The sequence below is a fragment of the Bactrocera oleae genome, chromosome 2 (assembly GCF_042242935.1).
Source record: "Bactrocera oleae isolate idBacOlea1 chromosome 2, idBacOlea1, whole genome shotgun sequence".
NCBI lineage: Eukaryota > Metazoa > Arthropoda > Insecta > Diptera > Tephritidae > Bactrocera > Bactrocera oleae.
This window is the reverse complement of record NC_091536.1, coordinates 81234831-81257369: the sequence shown is the minus strand read 5'-3', so window position 1 is coordinate 81257369 and position 22539 is coordinate 81234831. Positions and strand designations below refer to the sequence as shown.

Genomic DNA, 22539 nt, shown 5'->3' with positions numbered 1-22539 from the left:
TAAAAGGGTCCACTTGCAAGTCAGAAAAATCGCGTTTTTTGTAAATTTAGTTTTGAAGACATTTTATTAAATTGATAAATTACAAAAGTGTAAATTTTAAAAATTTAATTTACTTAAATAATCGGTGATTAATTTTGAAAAATTTCGGATTCCTGAGAATCTTTAGCATATCCCCAGGCGGATGAGCTTTGAGTTTGTGTTGTGGAAGCTGCACAACCAACCATATTATTAGCATAAATATTTATGCATGCTATTCGAAACAAAAACAACAAGTTTCAATCTGCATTATCCATACTTAACGCAATGCAAAGGTAAAATTATGAAAAAATAGCATGTTTTATAATCTCATATGTAAGTATTTTGTATATAGATGAGATTGCATGTTGCGCGTGGAAAATTAATATTAATAACACGCTTTCTCTGCATACCAAATACCACTGGACGAAATTTTTTCCGCTTCACGCACTCTTCCCCCTCTCGCAAATACTTTTCGGCAATAATCAAAGTTGCCATCGTAACAATGAAATTTTGCGACTAGTGTTTCGCTGCTATTGCTGTTATTGCCACCATATACCAAGATATTGAAAGCACACCTCGCCAATAACTTCAAATGGAAATGTGAAAGAAAATATCGTGAAAATAAACATATGGCAGTCAAATGTTCGAGCGCAAATTAATTTGCACACACACAGTGCACAGTGAGAGCGCATAAAAAATTCACTTACACGCTCGCTTGCACTTATTTATCGCACCTTCCAGGTTGAATGCCTGGTATGCAGTTCCCCAGAGACGCCTCTCGGAGCAGAGAAAAAGATGAAAGAAAAAGGATAACGGGCTGCCATCAAAGGCATTGTGTGAGATGACGGCGTATTACGGTATATATGTGTGTTTGTGCCAAGGTAACGATAACAATAACAACAGCTGTAAGTTGTAAGGGAAATGACACCGTTGTCTTGGCCGTGCCAAACGTCAAAAAATATCGCCGATGGAGACGCGGACGCTGTCGATTGCTGTGACTGTCAAGACAGTAATGGACCCCATATAGACTACTAATGTGCCACCAGGGTAGTGAAAATCATTTCGTACACTACTAAAGTGCGAACACACACACACTCACACCCAAACTCGCTAAGGTATTTGAGTATTCACTGAAGGTGTTGCTGTCGAAATGGGCTTTTATACGCTCACATATGCTCATAAAATATTTACAAATTCATTCGTTACTTTGCTCGACACTTCCGCAGCGCCGAGTGGACGAAGTACGTTCAGCGCATTGCATTAAATTGGAGAAAAGGCATTCCATTTTATACAGTTGTATGGAAGAAAGTGTAAATGGCGCGTTCGCTTGGAACAAAGTCGGAGCAACGAAAGTATTTTATACAAATAATTTTAGTAAGGCCTTTAACAACCGAAAGTCTTTTGTGAAGCTCTAATCTAATTTTCATCAAAAATCTGTGTTTCAACGGAAGTATTAATAATAACAGCTTCAGCGATTAATACGAACTCAAAACCCCGAAGTTTCACAGGCTTGGCAGTATATACAGTGAGTTTTGTTGCTAGTAGCAGTTTTCCCGCGGGGTTCTACTCAAAATTCGCAGACTGACCTGAATGTTTTTTCTTCTGTGTATGTGTGTGTATACTCGTAGTTGGAGCCGTAACAATGGCTGAAGATGGACAATTGCAAGTTGAGTACAAAATTGTATTTTACATGCATAAAATAAACATTATTTCCCTTCGTTTACTGCAACCTTTCTCAAAGTGAGTTAACAACTTAAGTCCGCTGCTGTTGGGCAGTCGCTGCAAATGGAAGAAGGCATCGCCTCTGTTGTTAAGTATGCATGTAAGTAGGGCTTGGGTATGTAATGCGAGCTGCAAATGGACCATTGTTGCTGACAAAGTGGAAAATGTGAAGGAAATTATTTATTTAAACTATCGCATATATGCGCAGACAGAGTCACTTACATATATGCTTTTAAACATATATGTATATACCTATATATAAATATAGATATTTGGTTTGTTTACAAGTAGTACTTTAAGCTAGTAACGAAGGGTTAATCGACTTTAAGCGGCATTGTTGCTTTATCGTAATTCATTATTGTAATATAAACACACGCTTCGAGCGATTTCAGGTAGAGAAGTGTGATTCGAAGATAAAAATGATCTACTGCTTACGGAAGCCTCTTTCTAAGAACACCCTTTACAGAACTTGCTTTCGATCGTTCAATTTGTAAGGCAGCTATATAGAGGGCACAATAGACCATAGGTCGCGGTGCATACCTCAATCACTATCTAAGGCAGCTATATGCTATAGTTGTCCGATATCGGCCGACAAAGCCGCTTCTTCGTTAGATAAGGACAGGAACAAAATTTCAGATCGATAGCTTAAAAACTGAGGGGCTAGTTTCTGTATAGACAGACAGACGGACATGGCTGAATTAGCTCATCATTCTGATCATTTATGTATATATTTTATAATAATTTAATTATATATTTTCCGACGTTGCCTGCTGGTTGTTACACCCTGTTCGAGGTATAAAAAGGTGAATGTATGAAATAAATTATCTTAATATCTAAATATATTTAACTATCGAGGAATTTATCGAATACAACTTTTTTGATTAGTTGTTTCCTCAGTTATCAATTGACAACTATGCAATTGGTTAGGTTGTCATTTTATAAATTCATTGTGATATCCAAAATATGACTAGCAAAATCAGCTTATTAACTGATAATTTTTTAAGGAATAGAATAAAACTTTAAATCAAGTGCCAGAAAGCATAGAGTTGACAGTTTAAGAAACATTATCAAATATTTGAGGCACATATTTTAATTATTTTTTTTTAATGCCGTTAGAGAAATGATTTATTTCGAACACTAATGGCTGTGAATTTGCTGTTATATAAAACCAAAATTCGTGCCACATCAAAAGGTGTTGCAAGGCTTCTACAATTTTTATATGAGCAAGAATAACAAAAAAATAATAATAATAAAAATACAAAAAAAAAAAATAACTAAAAAATATAAAATAATAAAAAAAAAATAATTAAAAAAAAAAAATAATAAAAAAAAAAATAAAATAAAAATAATAATAATACATTTAATAAAAAAATAGTAATTAAATTAAAAAAAAAAAATTTTAATAAAATTAAAACGATTATTTTTTCAAAAATGAAGTTTTGGAATTTTTTTTATTAAATGTAATTTTAATCATAAATTGAATGCTATATTTAGTTTGCAATGAAGTTAGTAACACCTAGAAGACGCATTTTGATCCTATAAAGTTAATTGTATATATAAAAATATTCAGCGTGACAAGCTGATCCGATTTAGCGACGGGCGTATGTTTGTCTGTTTTCATCGATTTAAATATTTGCGCACGCGCTTTGCTCCCTAAATCGTTGCTCATTTGTCAGAACCACCGATATAGGACCACTGACAGACAAACTGATCGATCCAAATTAAGTTCTTGTATGGAGGAGAGCATTTTAATTTGACAAGATATCGTCACGAAATTTGGCATGGATTATTGTCGGAGGCAATCTATTTATAATATTGTTTAGATGGAATCATTATAGCATTTGCAAAAAGGCATACATATCATTTTTTTTAGTTGTAAAGTCAAACAAAGTCCTTCCCAATAACTTTTTAAAGGTTTAGGTAAACGTTAGGTTAGATCAGAGGGTTGATGCAAAGTCAATGGATCTCAATTTGGACAGATATTTGTCCTTTGAGTTACCTAAAAACTCCTTAAAGTGCATTACGTAGCTTTTTGAACTTGCCACAAATTTTTAAGACGGTTAATATTAGTCCCAGCCACTTCGCTAAGTTCTCCAACGGTGTGTCTAACGAGATAACTCAATCTCAGTCTGGCAAAAGCCGGCATTAGAGGCGAAAGTGACAAGATTATTTCACCTCGCTTTCCTCCATACAGCTTAGGCAAAGAGCGTCCTATAAAATATTTAGTCGTAACGCGGGTGTACCTTTTGGATAGTCTCCAGTCAGAACTGCTACAATAGTTGCGTTATTGTTTTTGTTAGGTGCAACTAGTTCGGCGGATCTCTTACGGCTCACTTTGATCTAGAAGGAATTCGCAGTCGCACGCAGAAGGTTCATTATTCCAGCGATAGAGCACAAGAGGACATCGGACAACCGCCTCGCTTCCAAGGGTTAAGTGCTCATAAAATTAATAAACCATTCAAAATTCACTCAAACAAATTTGTTTTAAGTCTTCATAAATTTTTGGTGTATTTTTGCTAGTCTTCATATAATGTATATATATTTTAGATAGGGTTTAGAAAATTAATTTTACGCATTTATATACTTCGAGCGCGTATATACCATACACCCATTTTAACTATTGTTGCCTGCGTGTGCAAGTCTTACCGTTATTCCGTTAGCTTGCCATTGTGACGTTGTAATCATTTTGGGGAATTTGTGAGCAAATTTTATTAATAAATAATTGAAAATATTTTATAACAATTACAATTACAGTGCAAATAGCCTTTGGCCAGCGGCAAAATATGGAGCTTTAGCTGTAATTGACTTTACACTTATTTACAATTATACGCTAGTGCGCCTTAAAATATGTTAAAATTAATTATAAGCACTTTACAATGAATGTGGAGTGTTTGCCCAGGACGTTGCATGTACATGTTTAGGTACTACATATACATATGCATGCGTATAAATATAAATATATTGACACGTGTGTGTGTGTGTGTGTTTGCACATCGAGGGACGCTACTTTTAAATAGTTGCCATTGAATGTGTGCGGTCAGGGCTTAAACAAATCTCCAAAGTGCTTTATCGTTAAATTTGTTTGCCGTTAGTCTTTCAATGTCAGCGTGTGTGTAGGTGTAACCTGCGTATTGTTCAATTTGTAAATGCTCACAAATGCGCATGTGTGTGTGTGTGTATGTGTGGCGTGTATTTAAAATGAAAGCACGCATATGTGTTCTTTGTACGCCATGTAATATTTACATTTTAATCTCCCTGAAGCGTGCTATGCTCATATATAAATATATATATATATATATATATATATATACATATAAACGTATGTAAATGTGTGTTTGTTATATTATTTGTATTATATATTTAATACAGTGCCTTCTGTATGCAGCAAATACAAATTCGACATGCATTTAAAGTGTCAAAATATACATATATATGTATATATGCAGGTGTGTGTGTTTTTACAACTCATTTGACGAGGCAACTTTTTCACTTTGTCATTTCCAATCGCCAGTTGGCATAAACGTTTCCGTTTGCATTACTAAAATATTCCATTTTCGCAAAGTTTTTCGTATTTTCATGGCAAACTTTTTTTAATAGTTGTTTTTGTTGTATCTGCACTTGGGACGCAGCTGGTTTTGGTGGCCCAAAATTCATTGAATTCTTTATATTCTAATTACTTCACTCATATAACGTTAATTACTACAACAACACGGTTGCATTACCGTGCATGCCTGTGTGTGTGGCATGTAGGTATGTACATATGTGCGTTCACAAGCAAAAAATGTCAAAAAAGCCGGAGCGTGCAAAAAGTGCAGGCAGCGGTCCAACTTTTCCACTTCAATTTGTAAGTTTAATCTCAGCTGGGCGTCGTTGCAATATTTCACTTTGCTAAATTTTTGCCGAATTCCTTTGTGGCATGCAACCACGAGGCAGGCAGCAGGCAGCCAACTTACCGTTATAGTATATAGAATTATGTATTAGCTTGTGTAATTCATAAGTGACGCCCCACACACACACACATATATATATACATAGCTGGGCGCACTCATACATAATCATACGCAGTTAAGTGCCACAAGTTGTGGCAAACTATGCAAAACTTTTCATACTGTTCATTTATGCAACATTAATCATGACGAAATTTGGCTTTTCATGCGGCTGGGATTTGTAATGCACACATACTTCGCCAACACACACACACACACATATAGGTGTCTATATGAGAGCATTTGTATGTTCTTACTTCACCTTCAAGCTCAAGCACTGTGAGCGCTCATGCTTTAACGGCATTTAAAGTAAGTTGAAAGTGAGCTTAAAGCTCCGCGTCTTTAAAGAAAATTTTTCTAGGATAATTGACTGTAATTCCGAAGCCGGCGCTGCGTTACATTTTCTACAGCCAACTCAGGTATTGTATTAAAATGTAATTGTAATTGAAAGCTTAATAATCATTCGCAATTTCACTTTGCCAAACATTATAAACTTATTAACATTAATTACAGTTATATTTGCAATTCAATTCACGTTTGCTTGCGCCAATACGCTTGCAACGGAGCGCAATACCCGCACATATTCAAAATGCCAAGCGAAAAGAATACGCTCCGTTTATCTGTCTGTCGCTCTGCTGGCTTGCCGCTATTCTTACTGGCTTCCATTTGATTATCTATTTGTTTGTCTATCTGTCTGCCTGTGGGCCTACCAACCCGCCATTTGTATGCATCCAACAGTGTGGAGCGCGTGGCACGCTCGCTCGCTCATTCGTCTATGGCTGCGCAGCGAACGTGTTGGCCTGACAGCCGTTAAATACACCGTTTGTCCCATTAAATATGCAACATTATTTGCACAATTTCACTGGCTGCCGCTGAGCTTTTGAGCTTCTGTTAGCGAAGTGTTGCTGCCGCCGCTCCTGTTGACAATTGAGTTGGTGCGCGTTCACACGACCGCATGTCGCGGTAATATTTGTACGCCGGCATGCATGTGTGTTGTATGATGTGTGTATGTGTATTGAGAGCCCAGTAGGGAATACACAGCGGCAGTAAGTTTAATTATCCTGATAACGAATTTAGTAATTCACAGCACATTTGAAAGTTCGTGTTGCGGTTGCATGTGAAAATTGAATGCGAATTCAAAATGTTAAAGACACTTGCAACAGTTTTTGAAAAGCGCGAACGTATTAGCACGCAAACACATGTACTTATAGAAAATCAATATGGTATCACAAAGTCATTAAATGATTTTCTCGGGAGACTCAGAAGTTTTTTTTCGATTTTTGAACTCAAAACTAAAAAAATAATAATTTATTTAAAAAATAAAAAAAAAATCGTAAAAATAAATGACAACATTTACTAAATTTCAAAAGCTACGTATTCAAAATAAAGTATTTAAGCAATTATGCAAGCCTTAATGCGAAAAAGTTTTGTTAATGGCGTTGCCACTTGAATTAGATAAAAATGCTTTGTAAAAAAAAAAAAAATTGAAACATAACATTGCTCAAAAATTGAATTTTAAGCGAAAAGCGAAAAGGAGTTGCCACCTTGATTAAAATTTAATAAAAAAAAGAAAAACAAAAAATTCATTTCAGGTGTAGAACGAGTCTTATTTATTTAAAAAATATTTATTTTCGATAAGTCAATAAATTTTTGGAAGCATAACGTGAAATACAAAATTAAAAAAATTTTACAATTTGTCGGAATCGCCACTAGCATAGCGGTCCGCTATAATATATACCTGTCATACAAACTGACTGATTAAAATCAATTAAGTCCTTGTATGGAAAACTGCTTTATTTTACAAGATATCTTCACGACATTTGGCATAGATTATTGTCAATAGCAATTGGTGTAACAATCTCCGAATATACTGTTGAGCTCGGACGACTATACAAGCATATAGTTGCCATACAAACAAACCCATTCAAATCTAACTAAAGATCTTTTTTTACTTTTTTATGCTGTAAGAAATGCGCTTGTGAAGGGTATATATAGTCTGGTGCAGCCATGGTTAATGTTTTTTAGTTTTGTTGTATTTTTACAAAGACAATTTGAACGATGCAATTAACAAATTAAAAGAAAGGCTTTATTTTATTGCGCTCAAACTAAAAAATTAATAAGTAATCGTAACATAATATCAGCAAATTTACACTTCAAGTCAAGCTTATACTCTACCCATAGCTTCTATAAGGATATGCACCCATGTGGCAAGAATACTCACTGCCACTAAGCCTTTCAAGGATATTCCGAGTTTAATTTAAAAAAAAAATCCTAATTAGTCTTTCGCTTAATCTAAATAAATACGCCCGCAATCGCCGCAAATTACTAAGCATGTAAGTAGTTGAGCGCATATAGAGCAAATGTAATAGCCGGTGACCCCAACAGCAAGTGCTGCAAGCAACAGGAAGGCTAACCAAGCGAGCAACCAACTAACCGAGAGGCGGACATGCCAATACCAGCAGCAGTCAACCCACACCGACGTACCGACGGCACCAAAACGCCGGAAACGACAAGTGACAGCGCTGTCCACCGACCGACCGACCAACAACAACAACAATACAGCGCTCGACTAACGGCAAATGGCTAAAATGCAGCACAATAGTCGCAGGCGCTGACTCGAAAAAGAGCAACCAGCACTTACAGCAAACAAATATGAGCCTGGTATTAGTGTGCGTTCACATATGTGTGTGCGTGTGTGTGGGTGCGAGGGCGTTGCTTGTTTTGTTGACCAGCCAACGGAAAATTTCATGCATTTTAGATTAGGCGAAAATGTAATTTTAAAACGCGAGCGATTAATGTTCAACACAAATACACTTGCACACCAACACACACACACACGCATACATTGACGCAACCGGTTGAGTGCGTTACAGTGTTGTTTGAGTGCAACAAAAACATGTGACGACAACAAAGTGTTAGCAATGAACAGAAACAATGGCCACTGTGTAATGCCACAAAATGCTGTTGGCTGCGTCAAGCTACAAGTATACATACATGCGCATGAGTGTGTCTGTATGTGTGTGCTTGTGTGGAATAAACACAAAACCGCTGCGCAAACAACCAAATTGACTGTTATTAGTCGCAAAAGGAAAATAGAGCAATGTTGCATGAACGCGTGGCACATGTGTGCCGTGTATGGTGTTGCCAGACTTAGAAAAAAACAAAAAAAAAATTATTAGCTGCATTTTTTGGCAGAAAAGTATAATTTATTTGAAAAACTGTTAAAATACTGTGAGCTTAATTTACTATTTCATCAAATAAAATTTCGCGTAATAATTTTTACAACCCGAAAAATGCTTGCTAGTTGCTGTAGCCACCATTAAATAGTGTATTCTTAATTTCTGGCAACGCCAGTCGCGCAACCAGCGTCGTTTACAAGTGCATTAGTTACAAGTATATATAGCGTTAGGTGGCGGCTTGCATTCACGCCTTTCGTTGCGGGCAAATGTTAAACCAACCATTGAGGCGAGTTGACTGAACGCGAAATTGAGATTGGCGGCGGTTAAGCGGTGGCACAGACTTTAAGTAGCGCAGCACCATATTTCAGGCGCCTATGTACTCGTGTATTTATTACTTCAATAGATTTTATGCATTCTTAAAACGTTTGTGTAGATGTATTGTATATTTTTTATTGCATAGAAAGCGTTAACAATTAAACTACTCATCTCAGTAGACTCGTTTGCTTACGGTGTTATATTCACTTGTGAATTTCAACAAATCAATTTTTTTGGCATATTCTATATTGAATTTACATAGATATATCTGAAAAATTTCTCCGAAAATTTGACGTTGTTCCGGCAAATAGCTTCTTAATTTTTTTAAATATTGTTATATTTTTTTAAATATAAGTATTGAATGAAATTTGACGATAAATAATTTTTATTCAATATTCTCAAGTAATTTTAATCAATTCCAATGAAGCCGATAAATTTTTGTATATTTTTCGAAGTTAATATTTAACTAATTTTAAATATTGGTATTGAATTAGATTTGTCAATAAAGCTTAGAAAAAGTTTATAATTTCTTTTCAATATTCTCAAGTAATTTTAATCAATTCCAATGACGCCGATACATTTTTTTTCAATATTTTTCGAAGTTAATATTTACTTTATTTTACTTAAAACAGGTGGCATCTTCTTGCATTATCTTTTTTTGGTTTATTGTAAATTTGTCACCATTCTTTGTGCACGAGCTTAACGATATATTCATTTTTATAAAAATGGATTTAATCTCTTTTGGGCAAGTTACAGTACGAATTCAATGCAGAGGCAAAAAGTTACCCGAGTTGTTTAAATGGAAAACGAGCTTGTACTTTTTATGCATTTATCTACATATGTATATGACATGTCTAACTTTTTCACAATTTAAAATCATTAGCAGAATATAAAAATATGTTTGGTGTAGAGAGAAGTAGGTATATTTAAGAATCCTAAAATGGGAGGTAAGATAATGCAGGGCAAGAGTTTACTTTAGTATAATATTTGCCCGTAAGTGTTGTTCATTTACGATTCGCCACATGTTTGAGTTCTGCGCACAAATTTACGCGCCAGAGTAACAACAATGTCGTCGCGCGTTATAATGACATACTTTTCGCTTGCTATTTTATTAATGCTCGTTGTTTGTTCGATACGAAACTATCAAAAAAACTATTACCATTTTGAATCTAGGTTTCTAATAAAATTTGGCAGATTCGTTAGCAAAATTTGGTATTTTTTTCTCAAAGAGCTTTGTTATTTGAAAATTTTCTTACATTATAAAAAATATAAAAAATACTGTACGCAAATAAATTTGTTTGTAAAACGTAACTATCTATTTTTAATATCAATACTTGAGATTGTGCTGATAAAAATGTTGTTTATGATCTTATCTCCGCGCTATCTTTTTCCGTTATCTATTTACGTATTGAACTAACTATAATATACCCTCATATTTCTAAATTCGTAAGAATTTATCAACACAGCTGCCAATTGGTGTGCTCTGCTTAGTTATAGAAGTTTTATTAAACCAAATAAATGCAATATTCCTGGGTTCAGTTATATGCAATTTACTCATCAAATCTAAAAATATAAATTTATATGTTACATTCAGAATGCTAATTAATTAAAATTGCAGCAGAGAATCCCTGCAAGTATTTTCAGCGTCGAATGTAATTATTGTAAAATATTGAAATAGCTTACATATGAAATATTTCAATTTACTATTATTAAATTAATATAGCATACAAGTATGTAAGGCCCATAACTAGGCGCTGCTCTTCACTAAAGCTCATATATATGTATATATTGTAAATATATGATAAGTAAGTGGTACATAAATCATGTGAACGTATTTCAGCGCTTCTTTTCGCTTTTACATTACAAAGAATACTCGCAAATGCCACAAAAAGAGCGGATTTCCAGCAGCTTACTATGCGAGCGTTTCGGCGCTGCTGCACATAAGCATGTACACATATATACATATATTGTTATGTGTGTACTCAACTGCATGCATTGCAGAAATATTTAAAATTCCGAAATTTATTAATTAAATAACAATCGCCAGGTGGATAAGGCGTGCGGGTGCCGCGAAAGCCCGCTTATGTTGGTGGACAAAAGCCGTGTAAAAGGGGGAAGGGGGATGTTTGTGTATAAAAGTGGCATAACTGTGTATGCATGTGTGCGAAAGAGAGTAGCGTAGGGTGTGTGTTACACAACAGCGGGCTGCCCACCCATTCTCCTCATCTACCTGAGCATTTGCTACCACTACACCAAACTGTTGAATGGTTCCGGCGCACAAGTGTGTGCCCGGCGACAATAAAATAGCTGGTAGAGATAAGCAGCATGAGGAAATGTATTTATCTGCTAGTATACATGTGCGTATGTGTGTGTGTATGTGTCTGAGGGCGATGGTGGATGGGTAAAGCATGACTGCCAAGCACCGGAAATCGAACAAAAATGCTTTTAATATCGAATGCAACCGCAGGCCGCAGCAGTTTCCATTTATTGCTTTTACCCCACCTCCGCACAACACACACACACACAACAAAAGCAACAATGTTTGTTTTTCTTATTGAGGCTATGGTTGTTGTTATGCTCCTGTGACCGTTTCGACGCGCGGTCGGCACCTACCCACCCTATACATCGCTATGTTTATTAATATTTTGCGGTATTGTAAATGCCATTGCGACCAACTAGTGGCGAGGGGAGAGGAAGGGCTGTAGGTGGATAAGCGTAAATGATTCGCTAAAAGGTAAAAAAAAAAGACGGACGACAGTTGCACCTACGTGCGGGGGGATGATAGGATGTTGGGTGCTGATCTTATCGGCGGGAATGTTTATGAAATGCCTAGTTATGCTTTCGCAATCAAATATTTAATTACACAACGATACAGAGAGCCGATGAGAGCTGAGCAAAATGATAATGAATAAATTCCATATTCGTTTAAAAAGTAAAGAGAAATATTTTAATGCACTGTTACAAGAAAAAAATGTACTTTTAATTAAGAAATTCTTAAAAATAAAATAAAAATAAAGCAAGCCAATTTTCCTCTCAGTTTGGCAGCCAAATCATTTTTTCTTTATAACTGTGCATATTTGGGAAACTGCAAAGAATCTCACAGGCCAAGGCGAACGCCAATAAACACTGTATAAAGCTTGGCATTCGGAGACCAATAACAGTTAATGCCAATAAACGAGAAGAATACTCCACCGGTTGCAATAGAGCAGAGCAGCAGGTGTTACACGGCAGGGTGCCTTTGCTGGTTGGCTGCTGAAAATATTTATTTATGAAATGTTTGCGATTTCTTGCTGGCCATGACGTTTATTGCGCCACTATGTGTGCGACCATTGTGTCACTGCCATTGTGGAGCGCACAGCGTGTGCCAAACTCTGGCTGCTCGATTGGACATTGGACGCTATGCTCCTTTGCTGCCCTTTGCTCGGCGCCGCCTTTGCTTGTTGGTGTTGTTTTGTCATTTTCATGCACGAAGGCATTTCGTTGGGTTTGGGGCACTTGGCGATGCAGATAATTAAGCTTATGAAAATTTCAATTATTTCTGTGAATCCTCGCCAGCTCCACGCTAGCCAATCGCCTTACTGGGCGGCATATCGGCGGAAGAGCGGCTACGTTTGCCATTTGTATTTATTAAAAGGTAAATATCATTTATGAATTGCAATTTGTTGGCGACAGCTAGTGGCTGCCATCCTTCTGGTTTTGTTATGCAACAAATATCAATGGCGATTTATAATGGATAAAGTGTTGTGTCGACAAAAGAAAAGTCTGACAACGAATGCGGTTATAGTTGCGAGTAAAAAAGCAGTGGGTCACTTGTTGAACCCAAACGGCGCTGTGATACTTACCCAAATAGGCTTGTTGTGGTTCGGCCATTTGTATGAGAGCTGAGTCTTTTTTGTTGTATAAGATTTTCACACGTTGCACATCTCCATAAACACCTGTTGGGAGTGAAATTAAAAAAAAAGCAGAGATTATTAAGTGAAAAACTATTGGAAGAGTGTGCAATATATGTAATGTTTGCGTGTTGATAAAAAAATAAAAAAAATATTCAAAGTAAAAATAGGTATAGTATATACTTATATTGATTTTAAATAATTTATAATTTTTTTTTAATGTAAAATATTTTGTGGAAATAGTTTTTATAATAATAATTATTTAATGACACGAGAACAGCTTTGAGGTCCCCAACATTTGTTCAACAAACTTTCTATAGAGTAAACTATATAAAAATATATACTTTCAGCGGCTCAAATACTAACGTTAAATTCACTATTTTTTATTATTTTGACAATTTTTGCGTTATATGTTTTGTAAAAATATTTTCAATCTATTTTTTTTAACGTTTGGTATTAAGGGGTTCTTGTGAAATTCAAAACATCGACTTTTTGTTTTGTATATATATAAATACATATATTTAAGAATATTCTTCGAATTTGAAGTAGATTCGGTAAATAGTTTCGGAGATATAAGCTCCCAAATTTGAAACTTTGCTCTTTACGAAACGCGCTTTTCAGAGTCAGAGTCGACTTGAAATTTCACTCGACATTCTGAACATATTTGTTAGGTAGGGATCGAAGGAATAAGATTTTTGCTGGGCATTTGTATTTATAAGCGCCTCTAAAATACTGATTTTTCCACAAAAAACGACTATTTTTGGGAAATCGCCATTTTGTCAAAAATCAAAATTTTGACTAGTTTTCCGATTATTGCCTGTATAAAATAATAGTGACTCTTCATATAAAAAAAAATAATAATAAAAAATCACAAGAAACGCGTATTTTTTTTTTTCGAGCGGATATAACCCTGTGATATACATTAATTTTCTGTCAATAACTTATAAAAAATTAATGCAATATTATAGATATAATATTTTATAAAAAATCTCCTAAAACGTTTTAAATTAGCTCATAAATATATTTCTTTTAATTTAATGTAATAAATAAGTATACTTATATAATAAATAATAATAAAATTATACTATAATAGCTAACGCATTATAAAAAAGTATGTGAGGGTCATACATTTATCCACACACCTGCGCATTAATATTGGCTTATTGAAATCCACCATCGGGGTACTGTGCTGCGGCATTACAATGTCGCGACCGCCAACTTTTGTCAAACACAACGCTAATGCGCTCTCCCCAGAGAACGTCTGCCGCCACGCAGCCGACCACCTTCGTTGGCATATTTGTCAAACAATAAATTACGATAAAAAGCAACATTTCAAAAACTTTCACCTCGAAATGCGGCGCGCTGCCACAATCCATATCGAGACATTTTCTACGCAACTCCTAAGGGATGCTATGGAGGTGGTGAAGGTGTGCAGGCGGCAACAACTCAAAATTGCAAATGACAGGAAAGTTTCATATATTTGTAACAGTATTTGTGTTGTTGTGAAATGTAGCAATAAATTTCTTATAAGTATATGTTATGCCAGACAAGAGGGGGTGGGGGTGGGTTGACTCAATTCGAATTTGTCTAGTTTTAAGTAAGTGTCTCTTTCTGCGGTGAAGGTGAGCATTAGGTTGTTATTTTGATTGAATTTATTAGAATCTAAATTAAGTGGCAGCTCAGGCTTGATGAAGCTAATATATTATTATTTTTTTTTTTGGAGTGGAAGAAAAATATTGCTGAACTTGCACTGTAGTCTAAGCTTTTATATAATTTCGTTCATTTAAGGAATTGATATTCTCAATAGGTTTATGAAATAATTGTTTTGCCGTCATTTGTTCAAGGTCCGCACTGGTGATGGCAAGAAATATTTAAAATCGATTGATCGAGCTATTCGTTCCGCTTAAATGTCATTCCTCTGAGTGTCGGGTACTTACACTTTAGCTAGCCTAGTAAAAAAAGTTTTTCATGCATATTGGTACAGGAATGTTAGCGACCAGATTGTGATACGCTACATCATAAGTGAAAATATCTATCGCAATTTCAGAGTTACTATAATCAAAGCAAACGAAACAAAGCCTATGTGCTTCTCTGTCAAATGAATGCTAAGAAAAGGTAACGCACTGTTGTAATTTATATCTTTTTTGATTTTGGCAAAAAAAAAAAATATATATAATAATAAATTGAAACCAATATTTTTTTAATAAAATTTTTCTTTTTTCGTTCCTTTTAGTGTATACGTATGTAATACATACAAGTATATGCCACTAAAAAGAAACACTTTCAAAAAAGTATTTTCAAATATCTTCAAGATAATTCGATATATGAAGATATTCGGCTAACAGCACGATTTATCGAAAAAACATAACCGATCATAAACGTGGCAGCTTCTAACTCTTTTCAATGGATTGGCTCTCAAAAGAGGGTGAGAGTAGTTTGTGCCAAGCAAGTGATTTTCGTTCCATAAAAATAACATTTAATAATTCTTAACGGGATTATAAAATAAAAAAATTGTGTAACCAATTCTTGGAGGTCTCGATTTTTAGAATCTTACGATTGAGAGACGCGCACACTTTTACTCACTCAAGGTAACGGAGGGTCACTTAGAGTTGAGAATATATAAAATATGATTAAGACTTTTATTTTTTATTGAAAACAGAAATTAGACCGTTACACATTAGATGGGCGTGGTTTTAGTCAAATTATTAATCGACATAAATACCTTTTTTTAAAGGAAGAAATAGAAGTACAAGGTCCATTAAAGCTCGTACCGAAATTCAAAATTCTAAAAACCAACAAAAAAAAAACAGAAGTAGTGCTTAAATAAACACTGACTAAAGCGAATTATGTGCAAAAGCGATTGCAACCACAGATCAACAGAAAATGCCAGAAGCTCAAATGGAGAAATTGACCCCAAAGACGATTTTCAAAAGTGCAAATTGTTGTTTAGTGGCCAACAGGAGTAAATAAAGATTGACCACACAAAACATGACACACACACACACACAGCTCCGTTAGGCACACGCACACATGCACACATAAATGAATTTATAGCTGAATGCACAAACTTGCAGCACGAAGCACACTGTTGAGCATTGATAGCGCACGCCAAGGCTTAGGCAGAGCATAAACTAAAAAAAAAATTGGAAAAAATTGCACAACAAACAGTCAAAGTGAGTTGCCCAAATGCAAAGCAGAAACCGAATTTGGAAAATGGCAAAGAAATTGACAGGAGCCGAAAGTAAAAATGGTAGAAAAGTGAATTTATTTGGAAAAACACCGAACAGTGAGGAGCAGCGAGCAAATTGGTTAGCGTCCGCCGCTTGCAGCTCAAGTCAAGGGATGCGCAAAAGAGGAGAGCGCAGTGGATGGGCGAGTGTGCGATTGAGTGCAGCACTTGTGTTGAAGAAGAAAAATTGTGCATGCCAAGAAGTAAATCCATTTTACACAGTCGAATGCATAAACAAACCGCACACAGCCGAGGCGCAGTCAAGTCGCTGTACAAAGGACGCAGAATAACCTTCGTCGCCTCCACACACCCCGCATGCCATATGCACAGTATTTTCAAGAGGCAGTGAAATAAAAATATCTGCTGAAATGCTGGCAGAATTTTCAATGTTGAATGCGCAACATTCAAAATCCACCGGGGACGATAGAGCCAACTTACACTTGCCACTCAGCCGGGCAGTCAGTCAAACAGACAGTCGGGCAACAACAGGCAGCAGGCAGCAGGCAGCGGGTATTCGGCATCAATGCTGCTACAAACTGGTAGGTAAAGGTGTGTTCGATGCATTTGCTGCACATCTGTCGATGACGTCGAACCAGCAGAATGGCTGGCATCCGGTTGCTTGATGGCTTCGATGTGCACGTTGAAGCGGAAATGAAGTCAACAGTGGCCACCGACGGCATATGTTGTTGCAACAATTGAAGCGAGTTGTGCGTGTGTGTGCTGGAATGTGGCATGTAAAAATTTATTCACTTTTCCGTGCGCTTGACTTGTGCCCCACAAGCAAATACGAGTAAGAAGTTAACAATTCGAAGGAAAATATTTGCTCTGCTGGTGAAAAGAATGGCGAAATAGTTGTGGAGCGCTGTACAATGCGATGGAACGACTGGGGTGTGTGGCAGGAAAGGTTGCTTATATTTTATGTGTGTTGAATATGTATATGTTTTTGTTCGAGAACAAATTATTTTTGCGCAAACTGATTTACAAGCGCTATCAATGCTTGGTGACGTAGACTTAGCGTCGGCGCTGGTGTTGTTAGTGTGTGGTAAAGCACTGAGTGCAACAAATCAATATTACTTCGGGAGATTCCCCAGCGTGCCATTTGCTGTAAGTCAAATAATAAATATATGTGAAGGGTTCAAATAAACAAGATTTGCGTTCAGGTGTGCGGATTATAGCAGGATAACGGTTTACTTTTTTTTTTGTTTTTTTTTTTGCAGAATATTAAGAATATTGCTAGAGCAGAGAGTGAGTACATTGTGTGCGAAATATCGCCATTACAATTCAAAAACAGCAAAATCTAATGATATAATATTATATTAGATGGATGCTGATCTGCGACAGAAACAGCAATAAAAATTATTTATTAACTTTAAAGGTATTTTACATATTTTTTTTGGAGAAAATTTCTTAAACCAAGTTTTGTTAAAAGTTTTGGTTTTATATTGAAATTGAGTTGCTCAGCTGACAGACGCTCGCGTTTTATTTTAATTTTTACTTAAACAAAATGAAAACTATTTAACGGTTCATATCCAATTGCAAGTAAAAAACGCTTTTTGCGAAAAAATTTTTATAGGCGCCCTTTTGTTTTATAATTAAAAAAATATTAATGCACATTTAATAATTTAATTTCAAAAATCAAAAAAATTATTAATTCATATAATAATACAGGCAATTATCGAAGGACTAGTCAAAATTTTGAGTTTTTACAAAATACCTGCTTTCCAAAACAAAGTGGTTTTTGGTAAAACAATTTATCGCATTTATTAGCAAAAAATTAATTCACTCGATCATTACATGACAAAATATATCTTAAAAGTTCGTGTGAAAATTACAAATCATCGGTGCAGCCGTTTTGGAAAAACTTGCCTTACCGACTTTGAAAACAGCAATCCAAGAAAAAAGCGTTTAAGTTCTGGAAGCCGATTACACTTTGCTAAAATATTCTCACTAACACGCTTATATTTCCGAAACTATTTGCCGGTTTAACTTTAAATGTTCGAAGGATATTTTCAAATATACATACATATACCATACATATGCGGTATATGTATTAGGTTGGTTTTTTTGTAGATTATAAAAAAAGAAAAATTTTGGAAAAAAAAATTTAACATCTAGAGGCGCCCCACTAACTTTTAAAGTAAATTTCGAGTTAAAAGTGTTCTAGAAGCTGTGAATAATCCTCTTTGTGGCCAATTAAAAGTTGTCAACTTAAAAACAATGTTTGTGGTTATTATTGGAGTTTAAAAAAAAATCTTAACCCACAACATGCTTTCCTTAAGCGTTAACAGAAATTTTGAGTAAAAACCCATCAAATTCGGTAATTTTTATATAAATGTAAAAAGTTTAAACAAAAAAAAAATTTTTTTTTGTACCTCAGGCTAAGCAAAAGAATTTGCTCCATTCTAATATGTATATGCAAAAAAAATTGATTTCTTTTTTTAAGTTTTAGTATAAGCGAAGTTGTTTGGATTACCAAAAATTAAAAAATAATTAACATGCGCATAGTTGACTATGCATATGTATCTATATTTTACAGTTAATGAGCTTACATATTATTTGTATATTCAAATGAATAAAGCTTATATAAAAAGCATAGCCATTTTTGTCAGAAAGAATTTCATTTTTTTATGATTTTTTAAAGCAGCATAAAATATGAAACTAATGCATAAATCGCTCAGTGTTATTGTAGTTTTAATACTTTGTCACTTAAAGTTACAGAATAAAAGAAACACAAATTAAGCGCATTTTGTAAAACAGCAGCGACAACAATTAACGCAATCACAATATGCTTTGCAAGCTAATGGCATAATAGCTTAGGATAAGCGGATTTCAATGCTTTTAAAAATTGTAAAGCCGTTATGCGGTGTTGCTTGCAGAAGCTTTTACCGAAAACACACAATATTAAGTTAATACTTTGCTGCCTTTTAAATGAATTTTAAGTTTGGTTTTGTTCAAAAAATATTAAAAAAAAAAAAAGTTTTTTTAAAACAAGTAAACGAAACTAAAAGTTGACTTGGAACGCTACTTGCTACTTGCTTTTTTTGTTATTTAAAACAAATATAAATTATAAATATATAATCTTTAAACTGAGTGTTAGCGAGGATTCTTAACGTCAAACTTTTGCTAACAACAACAAAAATTTAGTGCGGTGCACAAATCTTGGGAAACTAGTCAAAACTTGCAAAAATGCACACACACACATACACATGTGTGTTACAAGATTGTATGTTTGTTGGTAAAAAGTTGAATACACAAAAACCATCATAGAATAACATCGATGTCAAAAGCAAGCAAATCTGTAATGAACAACTTGACGTATACGCAACCTCTAACATCACTTATTACACATACGCAGTGCTGCTGCTGGCGAACATTTGTGGCTGCATACATACAATATTTACCATATATAAGTATTTTTGTGCGTTATAGTACTTAGTTTGAAAACTAAAACCACAGTGAGCATAACATAGTTGAGTGGGAGCTACAGATGAGTAGCGAATATTTGAAAAATCCTTAAAGCGAACGGACAAGAGAAAATACAGGCCAGTTGCTGCGGTGAGAACTACTGCTGGTTAAGCATGTGATGCTCACAAATGTGAGTTTACATTAGGTATAGCAAAAGTTTGGCTTAAAAAAGTGCCAAACTGCTGTTCCAGACTTTTATGCGCAAATGTAGTGACAAGTGTAGTGTGTATGTGTGTGTATGACATGTGGGCATGTAATTGAACACATTTCAAGCGTGTAACATTGTTTGCTACACCATTAATGCGTATACATTTTTATTGCACAATTAAATGCCAACGATCAATCATTCGGCAAATTAACTAATAATAAAATTTCATCTCATTCGTAATATTAAAGAAAAAAATTCGCTGCATAAAAATAGTATTCGGCGAAGCGTAATGATATTTGCATACAAATCGCAAGTGCCTGCAAGAACAATAACAATAACAATTGGCAGCAAAAAGTGGTTCATAATCAATAGAAATGCTGACGAGTCAGCGATTGGCTGTTGGGCATAATCGACGCAATTGCTCTTGATTAAGTTTTTATCGCCTTGCAATATGGCAATGAATTTTAAAAGGCATATTTGATGAGAATGTGAAGTGCAAAAGAATGTAGAAAGAATTTGCCGTGAATGAGAGAATATTGTTATAAAATCACTAGTTGGATATGAGTGCTGGATATAAGTGTACGGGTGTGGGGTGCAGAGTTTCGGTAAAACTTTATATACGCTATTATATATGTTAACCCTTTTCGTTTTTAGGTGTTGTAATTGTGGTGATGCTCAGAACAAAATTTCAAGCATAAAAATTTTACTTTTCGCTGACACTGATGTATTGCAACAAAACCAAAGAAATTCATAATACTTTGAGAAAATAAAATCCTCCGCAAAGCAATTTGTCAAAACTAATAAAACCGTGTAATATTTACACAAGAAAAGGATGCCATAAGCCCAAATGAGAGTTGGAAAAGGCTGTTCATGCCACACAACATCGAACGAGGCCAATTTTTGCACTACATTTTGCTATTTGCAACGTCGATTATAATTGAAAATGTGGCACATTTCAATAGAAAGCACAACAATGTGCGACAACAACAACAATAACGAATGTAATAAGCATGCCACACAAGCAGCTTACAATAATGGCGTGGCACTTCATTGAATATGTAAATATATTTGCTTTTGATAGTATTTGCCAATGTGGCAAGGTGGTGGTGGCAAGTTGGCATGGCGGCGCTGCGTAGCTGTTCATATGGCAGATCAGACAAGATGCCTAAATGGAGGGCAATAAAGTTCAAGAGCGTACAATGTTTGCATGCTTGGCAGGAGTGTGAAGCGAGCACATGTATTTGTTGTAATGAGTTTGCACACACATACACACACACACACAAATATGTAAATGTGGCAGTACACAAGTATATTTGCGTACGGCTTGTTAACAAAAGTGAAATTGTTGCTACGTGCGTGCGTGCCACTATTAACATAAGAATAGGCGCAGCACCAATGAACGCTTGCCTGTGCCTGTGTGTGTGTGTGTGTGGATAAATTGCAGAATTGCTTGGGTATATTAACTCGACCGAAACAGGCATTATCTATATACTGCTACGTGCAACGCCGGAGCGTATGTAAATATTGATAATGCGAATACAAAGACAACATTTACAATGCAAGTGACAAAGTAGCAATAGCTACTGGCGCACAACAGCACACACATTCACACAGACACATGTGCGCGTGTAGGCTTTGTGTGTCAGCTGACGACAAGAGTAGCTCTGTCGCACATAATTATTTACTTGGCACACTTAGCGCCGGCAAGAGATCCTTATAACGCACAAATACACATACACACGATACCATATATTGTATGTATGTATGCACGTGTGTTACTTTGTAATGTTGCTGTTGTCACCAATTCATTTCCGACACCTCATCCGCCGGCTTAACTATTACCTGCCACAAATTGCCGCAAAGCTCGCATATTTGCACATAACATTTTCGATTACTATCTGAAAGTGCTTGCCTCGCTGCCGCAGCGCTCGCTTTGCCTGCAGCTACACTGTTCTATTGTGATTTCGCACTCATCATTGGCGGCATTGTCATCAGTGCTGCTATTAGGTTTTATAGCGCCATGCGAATTTTTCATCTTCATAATCGCTGCTTTTTCTCTCGTTTTGCTTTAACATATTGTTTCGCTTTGCGTATTATCAATTTTTTTTTGGCATTTTTTGCGATTTTCACTTGAGCGTACGCAAGCAATCACATGCAGTATTAGGGGAGCATAGAGCTTAAGGGGTGATTTTTGAACTCGAAGCTATGAAATTTAATGGCCTAACTAGACCAGTTGTGTAGAGAATGCTTCACTTCCGTAATAAGCGATTACTAGACAGTAAAAGGTTGTCACTATAGATTTAGCAGATTTTTTACCTCACAGACGGGGCCGTTTTTTGAAGATGTCTGCCCATTACTAACATAAATATCGGAATTACATGACATCTTGCAAAAAAACTATATATAAGGCTTTATCGTTTCGCCATTTCTCTATTCGCTATCTTTAGTTGCTGCTGTCTTGTTAAAAACAATGTACATCTAAAAGCGATAGAGTTGAATTCGATACAGGAGTGTATTGCGGTTTTTTTATTACAGTTATATAACCGCTTGGTTCAATATGGAATGCTTAAATGTGAAATAACTGTCA

General features: G+C 35.4%; 1 protein-coding gene across 11 annotated transcripts in view; it reads right to left on the bottom strand.

The window, feature by feature from the left end:
* Positions 1-22539, bottom strand: part of heph (polypyrimidine tract-binding protein 1 heph) — a 366239-nt gene that overhangs the window by 5620 nt on the left and 338080 nt on the right. For all 11 annotated transcript variants that reach the window (XM_036370223.2, XM_036370225.2, XM_070105823.1 and 8 more), the window contains one exon: positions 13063-13155. In XM_036370223.2, coding sequence (XP_036226116.1) covers positions 13063-13155 — 93 coding nt within the window. The remainder of the gene's footprint in view (positions 1-13062; positions 13156-22539) is intronic.